General features: G+C 45.5%; 1 protein-coding gene across 1 annotated transcript in view; it reads right to left on the bottom strand.

The window, feature by feature from the left end:
* Positions 1 to 4,453: 4,453 nt before the first annotated feature.
* LMOD2 (leiomodin 2) overlaps positions 4,454 to 9,535 on the bottom strand; it is a 5,857-nt gene continuing 775 nt past the window's right edge. The window contains 3 exon segments of the mRNA XM_009638157.2: positions 4,454 to 4,480; positions 4,826 to 5,100; positions 5,103 to 6,093. Of these exon segments, the coding sequence (XP_009636452.2) occupies positions 4,454 to 4,480; positions 4,826 to 5,100; positions 5,103 to 6,093 (1,293 nt within the window).

Raw genomic sequence — 9,535 nt, 5'->3', positions numbered from 1 at the left:
TTAGTTCTTGGAATTGTACACACTCGTCCAGATGCTCTTTCACTCGGGCCTGCACCCGGGAATAGTTCTTGGAGCTACTTCTCCCCTTACATCCAGGCATGGCTTCATGACTACCTCATGGCACTTACGTGTCACTCTCTAAACAGCCTACAGACAAGTCCTCTCTATTTTGGCTGTGGAGCTGCTCTGCCTTAATTATTACTTCTGATGAACTCCTGAGGAAACTGTATGAATGGTGGTGTGGAAGTCTTGAATACTCACAGCTTCTCTTCTGTGCCTTGGAGGGTTGCACCCATGTTGTGCTGGCGTTCGGCAAGGGAGAGGCCCTGATCATCGCCTCCCGCTCCCCTCTGCCCTGCAGCCTCCTGTGCCCCAGGACATCCATCCGCCCACCACACCATGCTGGGACCTTGCTCCACCAGCTCCTCTGGCTTCCCAGCTGGTGCAGCACAGGTCAGCCTCCAGAAATGGATGTGGCTTTACCTGGAAGGAGCCTCGTTGGCCACCTGCCCTCTTTGGTGGGAAGGAAGCACCTCTGCAGGGCTGTCAGACCAGCACCTCTACCCCCAGCTAAAGCCCCGAGCTGCAGAGCAACGTGGGTCACTGTCCAGAATGTCTAACAGGGGACTTGGCAGGAGGCAGGAAACTTCCAGAAGGCATGGAAATTAAATGTCTTGGACTTTTATGAGTTCCTTTTCTTTCTATAAGCTCAGACACTTCCCTAGGTGACGAGGCACAAACTAAAGGGCCAAATACTGGCATTACAGGTAACAGTCAAGCCCCGATATTTCTGGTGCTTCAGCAGGCCAGCTCTTTCGCACCGTGCTACACGGCACGGATGTTGACATGGGCACACCTTATGGGGAAGGGCCAAAGCACGAAGCTGCAGTGGAGGCAGTGCCTCCTTGCTGGGCTACCTGGAGCGTGGGGCTTTGCGGGGCGGCAGAGCCTCCCACCGCAGATGACCGCAGCAGCGGCACCGCGGCAGCGCGCAGGGCAGGGCCGCAGCAGGGCGGTGGGAGGGCCCCACTTCAGGCGCAACCACGGCGTGAAGCTTGTGCGGTCTGTGCAGTACCCAGCCCTCCCCTCCTGCCCCCAGCCTGAATTTGGGGGAAAGCTCACAGGAGAGATTTGGCACAGTGTAAATAAGGGAGGCAGGTTTTGCTTTTTTTCTTCCTCGGGAAGCTACAGTATTTCTGGTCTTCAGTGGGCTGGTTATTTCTGCAACTCATGAGGAGATAAATAATGTTCTAAGGATATATTGTCTGTTCCTAAAGACATTATAACCCGTTGTCCACTCCTGTCCCTTTACCTCTTCAGTGACAGCAGACACTCGGTTATCCTTTGCAACTCTTGTATTGCTGACCAATTCATTTTGACAGATTTTGATGTGTTTCTCTGACTGGTCTTTGAGAGAGAGTGGATGGCCACCCACTGCAGGGAGCCCTACGAGACCAAACGAGGAGCATACCTGCACCCTGGGACTCCCTTGTCCAGACACCGCATCCAGCTCTGATGGGGGCACAGCACTGGATGTGCAGGAGCTGACCAAGGGGCCACCTTCCTTACAGGTCAAACAAGAGGCAATCAGGCCTCCAGAGGAGATTATCTGGCCCCCTGTGACTCAAGGGAAGGGTTCAGAAAGTAAACTGAGCTTACAAGCAGGACCTGGGTCCCAGGGGAAATGTAGAGTTGCAGGGTGTTTGCTCCTCAGGCAGGAACACGGCTTAGCACCTCCTGGCTCCTGCTAAACCATCTCACAGTCCGGGAAGGCAGCACTCTAACCCCCAGAGGGGTTTTGCATGTTTGTCATGCGGTGCTTGCTTGCCTATTTGAAAGGAAGACAGATTGCTCCTTGGAAGCATCTGTGAGGGAGCTCAGCGCCATCAGCAGCAGGGCTGACACCCACCTGAAGAGGGAAGGGGGCTGCCTTTCCTTTCAGTGGGGCACCAAAACCGTAGCAAGGTGTTTTCGGGGGCTTTGCCTCGTGACTCTGCAAATAGGAAACAGGTTTTGAAATGCCTCCAAGTGAAACCGCTGTGAAGTATATGTAGGCAGAAGGTAATTACCCAGATCAGACTTTGGCTAAGGCGCGGGACTGGCACTTTGTGAGGGAGCGTGGCACAGGACCTTAAATAACCGCATGCCAACGCCGCTTCCATGACTTTACATTTTAGCTGAAATACTAATCCCCATCACGAGAGCGGGACGCAGCACCAGAGGGGACCCATGGGCCACTTCTCAGCAACCGCAGTCAGCAGCTCCGGCCGAGCCTTCACAAGGACCGTGCCCATCGCCCTCTCGTCCTGCAAATGAGTAACTCCAGCAGCTCTTACCAACCTGAAGATGAAGCTTACGTTCCTTTTTTCCTTTTTCTAGATTTTCTTCTTCTTCCACATTTTTCTCTTCTCTCATCTGCCACTTTTCGGTATTCATTTCCTTCTATATCATCATCTTTTTTTTTAATGTTTTCACCTCCCATACAGATAGTTTCCTCATTTCTCACTCTCCCTCTCTCCTTAAAGGTTTGGGTTTGGGTTTTTTAAACGTTTTCTTGTCTTCCTCCAAATCCTCTCCATTGTGCTTTCCCTGAGTCCCCTCCCTATCTTTCCTTCTCCCCTGCAACTGCTTAGCTGCTTGTGGCGTTCGATCAAACATTTTGCTGTTTCTCATCCTTCACAAAGCTGCTGGGAACAAGGTCTGGGGTCACAGGTCTCCTCCTGACTGTGGTGTGTGTTCCAGCATGGCTTCCATCCTCAGAAGATCCCAAGCTCCAGCTTCCATTTGGTCATGGGAGACTGACCATAGGTTGATTTTTATGCTATGGGAACCTATGCAATTATAAAGGCAGCTAAAAGCTAATAGTACGTACCATATTTCCTGTGATAATGGGTCTAGAAATGAGTTGTTGTGATCCTGAGGCAAGAGGAAAAATGTTGGGAAGTGTTTCAGTTAGTTATAAATTGCTTTTGGTATGTTCTAGTCAATAAATAAAAAAGCAAAAATGCATCTTCACTGTTTTCTTGCCGTAACAGTAACAGTCCTGACAAATTACTAATGGAAACCCTCTCTGTTATGCTTCATTTCCCTCCAGTAATTTGCTCCTCTTTCTGGGGAAATCTGTCTCATTAATATTTCTAGATACAAGCTTACCTGTATTTTTTCAACACCACGGTGATGTTGGGTAACCTTGGGTAATCCTCTTTGGTGTGGTTTTATGTAAAAGAAATACTAATTCTGTTACTTATTGTTGAAATGAGCAAACTGATTAATATTTAATGGTGCTTCTAAATATACATCTCCTCTTGCCTTTCAGCATTTTGGCCACTGCTCGGTTTTCTTCATGTTATCACTACCTTCACACTAACTGAAGCACCCAGAACCGTAACTAATCTGACAGAGGGAGAAGCCTCGTACTACACGAAGGAGGGCTATTCGTGCCATCGCCTGTGATGTGATACCTCCAGCCGTGCACCTCCAAATGATACTGGCTCTGCTTCCACCCTATCATATTGACAGTTCACACCCTGCTTGTTGTTCTTGCCGATATCATATGAAAGCCTTTTTCCACCCGAACGCTAGACTGCTTTGCAAGTTTCTCTGCCTGCCTGAATGCCTGCGCTGGGGTATGTTCTGCCTAGATACAGCAGTGTGAGCTTGTACTGAATGCGTCTCAGCTGGATAATTCTGCTGCACCCTTAAGACGCCTACACTAATTTTTAAACTTTAAGTCACCATGAACTGCAGTCCTGTTCATCACCCACTTCCCCTTCTGCTAGATCAAGGTTTAGGACCTGGTACGCAACACCTGTGGCCTGACACAGCCCGCAGCTGAATTTTAATTGTATATAGCCTTATAAACCATTTTTTCCCATGTCAGCATGCAGCTGCACTAACATATGGACTCAGGTACTGTCCTTCAAGCAGGCTTGATGGCTGCAGCTGAGAAAGATCTCACGTTCTTTCCCAGGAGACTTCCCTAATGCTCATGAACTTGGCGCAAACATCTGGTAGGTTTTTTCACTCACAGAAACCCAAGACTATGTGTCTTGAAAGCTTCAAACCGCATTTATTGTAAATTCATGGAAAAAAAAAAAGAAGAAGAAGAAAACACGAGTTGGTAAACTATTACATCTCAGTGTGAAGAACTTGTCCAGTGGTGTGCAATCAGATATTGAAAAGAATATCTAAATAAGCAGCAATTTCTCAATAGAAATCTCATTAAATAAAAAAGAAAATTATTTCCATATTTACAGATTACAAGGCAAATGTATCCTTAAAGCATTGTTTCGTATTTAGCGGGTTTATGTCTTTGAAATAAAAGAGAAATGGTTTGAATCTAAGAGTGTACTTTGGAAGCAGCTTGCTAGACAGTCTATGTTACCACCAGTGAATGGACGAGTAGCCTCCCCTCGACCACTGAGGCGCTCTGATTCTTCCGTCTTCCAGGCTTTCACCGAAGGGCTTCTGGTACCTCCACCTACGAAACGGGGGTGGGGTGGGGAGGGTGCTCATTACATTTGCTGTACAGCCTGGATGGCAAAATTCCTACCAGAGATGCACTCCCAAGAGCCTTGTGCTACGGCACCATCTCCCGTAACAAGCCTGAACCTGGGAAAGTACCCCACTTCCTGTCTAAATCACGGTCAAACAGAAATCAGTGTGCTGAGAAAGGCCTGATCAGAGGAAAGCTTCCTCCCAAGTGCTGTCTTATGCTCACATTTTAAAGAATATTTTTTTTATTAAATATATGGGTGCTAAAATTAATTAAGCTTGTGCTATACCTGAGCCACAACCAGTAACTGAAATAGGATCTCTTACTTACCCGCCTCAATTGCTTTATGCTGCTTGCCCGAATTGCTTCCATAAGGTTGTCATGGAGAGACCTCTGTGGGGTGGAGGGACGAGTGGAGGGTCGTGAGCCTTCCTCTGATTTTTTGTCCGAGACTGATTTTAGAGAATCTTTAATTTCTTTCAATATGCTGTTCTCATGTTTTTTGCTTTTTTTGCCTTTTTTCTTTTTCTGTCCATTCACTAAGGCTTTTTTTGCACTTTCTTGCTGTTTGATGACCTCGGCTATATTCCTGGTTGGTGCCTTGCAGGAGCTGGAGGCTGACTTTTCACTGGTGATGCTTTCTTAGAGAGCTTTGGAGAGGACCAAGGTGAGCTCTTAGGTGACACATAAGGTGAAGACCGAGGTGTCCCCTTCTGCAAGACTTTGCTCTTTGGATTGATGGCTCCGTCACAACCAGACTCTTGTTGCCGCTGCTCCTGCATACGCTTTTGCCTTTGTTTATCCATATTTCTTGTCAGGATACTTGTCATGCTCATTCTTGGGCCAGCAAGGTCAAAGTGGTATCCAAGCTTGACCAGAGTGGTGTTCTCTTTCAACAGTTTAACTATGTCCATTTCCACCTGGCTGCCCATGATGTGCCTTTGATTGTGGAACCTCAGTTCTGTTAGAACCTTGTTATTCTGCAAAGCTCTCATGATGGCCAGCACTCCTTTGCCTGTGATAAAATTTGACTCAATGTTCAGACTAGTTATATGCTGATTTACCTTTAACATACCAGCAATAGCTATTGCAACGTTGTCATCAGCATGTGTGTTAGCCAAGCTGAATGACTTAACCACTGTGTTGTCCCTCAGGGCTTGAGAAAATTGTATAAGCATCTGTGAAGTGATGTTCTCAATGTTGTTCAGATTGACCTCTGTGGTGTCAGGGTCGTTGCTCCTAACTTTTTCCAAAGCATCCTCAATAACTGTTGGATTTCCACAAGGGTGGATGGCACTGCTTTTTAAGCTCAGATTATCTGTGTCTTTTCCATCATGGCCATTGAGTAAGTTTTCATTGTCCTTTGCATCGTTACACTTCTTGCGTCCTATGTGGTCAGAACTCCGGCCATGCTCAGGACTTTCACCAGCTGCAGCATTTTGCTTTTCCTCATCCTCATCATCACTCTCATCTTCATCTTCCTCCTCATCCTCTTCTTCTTCTTCTTCATCATCCTCTTCAGTATATGCCTCCTCAGACACTTCACTATTGCTTTCTGTGAAAAGTTCTTCTTGAATGTCTTCTGAGTTGTCTTCTTGCTCAGAATCCTGAACAGGAATGTAGGTGTGGGTGTTAAACATGTTTGTAGTAATGTAGCTACTGCCTTTTTTCACAAAAACAATTATCTTGAAACTATAAAAGTTAACATTGAAGACTAAAAATAAATCCCCAGAAACAGAGACAGCTAGAAGAACAGATAATGTTTCAGCACCTAACGCCTTTTTAACATTATTTCATCCGTATTTTTTAGAAGACAAATACTTAGCATAAACTGGAACTGTTTTACTGACATCAATGATTGCTGCCAAGAGTAAATTTGACACAAGATATTGCAACATGGACATACTTCATGTTTTCTATGTGTTGGCATGTCCACGAGGAGATATTATTCGGATCCTTGCCAGCAGAAACACAAGACAGCACTTTCAGAATGGACATGATCTATGAGCAACAAGTTTCTTCATTTCATAAGGATTAGACATCTGTGTCGATGCTCAGACTCCCTTGCATATTTTAGTACCTCTGAAAAGGCTAAAGACTGCATGATTGAGAATACTAATAGTGTTGGCATGTGTAAACATGCATATGGACATTCAAAATAATTCAGAATTACAGGGAGTCATGTCGAAAAGACTCTGGAGGCACTACATGGGCTATACACACTTAGAAGCTATCTGTGAAGAAAAGATTCGGACGCATTCCCACAGGTAACAAGTAATCACATGCCAATAATCCCCAAATTTCTTCATGTTTGCCAAGAGCTAAGGCTGTGCTCGCCAACAGCTGTCGCAGGTCAGCTGCCGTACTGTAACTCGTTATAACTCATTGCCTACAGAGAACTGATTGTTTTTCTAAAATCCAAGGTTATTTCTGTGTGTTTGGTGGGCACCAAGAAGGCAAATTTGGAACCACTTCTCAAAGCTCTGCCTGGTGCCCTTAGCAGTTATGGTGGCAGACGATAATTCTTTGCTCAGGAGCAGCAAAAAGTCTGCGCCCCAGGAAAGTCTCACTCTCCACATGGAGGACGGCAGTCTTGTATGGGCCATGGCTGAACCCACACGCTACAACCAACCTCAAGCCTCTCGCCCCAAAAGATCTCCCATGTCCTGTTTTGTCTACTGGACAAGCCATAGCCTATGCCTTTTTATTTACATTTGTAAATGTTTATAAAATTTTGGATGAAATATAATTGTTCTGTATGCACTACTTTGGCAACATTCATATTTTAGTCTTTGTAAAATACTAGAGGGTATTTTACGAAGTGAATACACTCTGAGGCCACAGTGATTCTGTTCTGTGCTTCTGGAAAACAAGTGTGTTACTAACATGACAGTCTATTTTTAGAAAACCTGTGCTGTTTTAGGCTTGCTTGATTGTCTGGCTCTGAAAATGCAGGGGAAGGTTAAAATAATAGTAATGACAGGTTGCATGGTACTGTGTCACAATCTGAAGCAGATTTCTGTGTTGGGACACACACAAACCAGGTGGTAATTGTAATGTTTGCAGAAGTGTGACTCCACTCAAACAGGACATCAAGCTGTTCCAGCCTGTCATTCCTGAACGTTCAGCACCTGGGGGGCTTGCCGGGTCCAGCCCCGCTGCCCTGCGCACTGAGGGCTTGCAGGGTCCGGCCCTGTTGCTTCTCCTGTGGATCATGTGTGGGAAGGCCCTTACACTGAGAGGTGCTGTGCTGCGTATAGAAACAGGGCTGTGTTTAAGCCAGGTTTATTATGGGACTAAGATTTATATCTGTAGCTTCTACACATATATGCAGTCTTTTAGAAGCTGAAAGCAGCAGGTACCCAGGAACATGCCTTCATGGTTATGCTTTTATCTGTTCAGGAATACATACAGCTGCAGATGAGCAGAAGGCGGTGCCTCTAAATGGACTGCTAATATGCCTGATGACACTAGATTAATTAAAAAAATACTTTTTTTTTTTGAGTGACATTTCTGGGGTGAAAGGGGGGGATTTAATTTCCTGTCACACACATTGTTTGGTGTCATAACAAACTGCACAAGAAGTTTGAAATCGAGTACTCTTCCCTTTGCAGACCCACAGAGGCATGCCCTGTTACTGTGGCAGCGTTTCAGTACAGAACTGCTGCAGGCAGCCTGCAGGGCTTCATCTTACCTAGTAGTAGTTACTTGATGAAAAGTGAGGACTAAGAGTCAGTGCGGAGATGTAAATATTCTGAAGGGCAAGCCATTCACCCTAAAAGGCTATCTGCAGGATGTTTGCCTTCTGGAGGGGCTGACTTCTCACCACTAGCCATAGAAGGAGCAAAAATAACCATTTTAGATAAGGTGTCTAACTTCCAGACAGTTGAGGGCAAGAAGAAAATTGCTTTCAAGAAACTCAGAAGGAGCTTTCTTACTGCCTTCAGTGGAGAGAGCCTTTGTGCCCTCTACGTCAGCATGTCAACATTTTCATATTTACGGATGCATTTAGGAAGTTTCTTCTCAGATCAGAAAGTAGAGAGGCTTTTGCTAGCCACTTTGAGGTTTAGCCAGTACCCATCGTTAATGCTGTATAGATATGGAAAAAGAAAAAAAAAATCCTGCCATTATATAAGACACTGAACTAGACCTGTTCAGAAGGTTTTTTGGAACTGTCCAGGTTTCGAGTTCCAGGCTCAGCTGGATATAAACATTAATCTTGCCATTGCCTCCCTAGCACTTGACAAACAGGGAGTTAAGTCAACGTCTGCAAGCCGATACTAATGGTTTGACGACAGCTAGTGGTCTGTGCACTCGCCTGCAAAGTCATTACACCGCCATTCACCAGCAGGAGAAAACACTTATGTGTAAAGAAATCCTGGATATTATTATTGCAGGCTAATTTAATCCAGGTGATTTTTCTTTAGGAGAATATTTTATCTAATGCACAAACTTCAATTATTTTCTTGCAAATGAACCAAGCTCCTGAATCAAGGCTGTTAGAAGTTCTGCGTATAGTTTTGCTGTCTTTGCCTTTGCTGTATTATTTTCTACTTAAAGGTGGGAAAACGTGTCCCTATAAACAGAGTCAGAGCTTGGTACGAAGAAGTGCTTAAAAAACAAAAAGCTACTCGCATCCCCAAGTCCCCACTTTGCTTTGAAATTGCATGCAGCCAATGTGAAAACGAAAGTTGCTTTTTGCTAGAGCTCGGTCTCACATGTTTTAGCAAGGCCCAGGGGATGCCAACATGGACATCAGCTTAGACTGAGAGCGCCCGGTGCCTGCTAGGGCTGAGCCCTTCACTCCCGCCCAGCTGTGCCGTTCATTTGCAGTTCAGGGACGGGTTTTATTATGAACATTTTTATTCTGGGGACAAATTGCCTAACAAGCACTATTGGTTTTCTTTTTTTTGGGAGGGGGGATACAGATAAATGGTTTGGCTGATGACTCTACCCCAGGCCACTTTTTAAATAACTTACAGCTACCCTCTGACAACAGTTGCCAGAAGACTCCCGAGCCGTCCCAAGAATCTCCACAAG

Source organism: Egretta garzetta, unplaced genomic scaffold (assembly GCF_000687185.1).
Source record: "Egretta garzetta isolate BGI_Z169 unplaced genomic scaffold, ASM68718v1 scaffold64, whole genome shotgun sequence".
Classification (NCBI taxonomy): Eukaryota; Metazoa; Chordata; class Aves; order Pelecaniformes; family Ardeidae; genus Egretta; species Egretta garzetta.
Note: the sequence above shows the minus strand (reverse complement) of the source record. Positions and strands in the feature narration are given on the sequence as shown.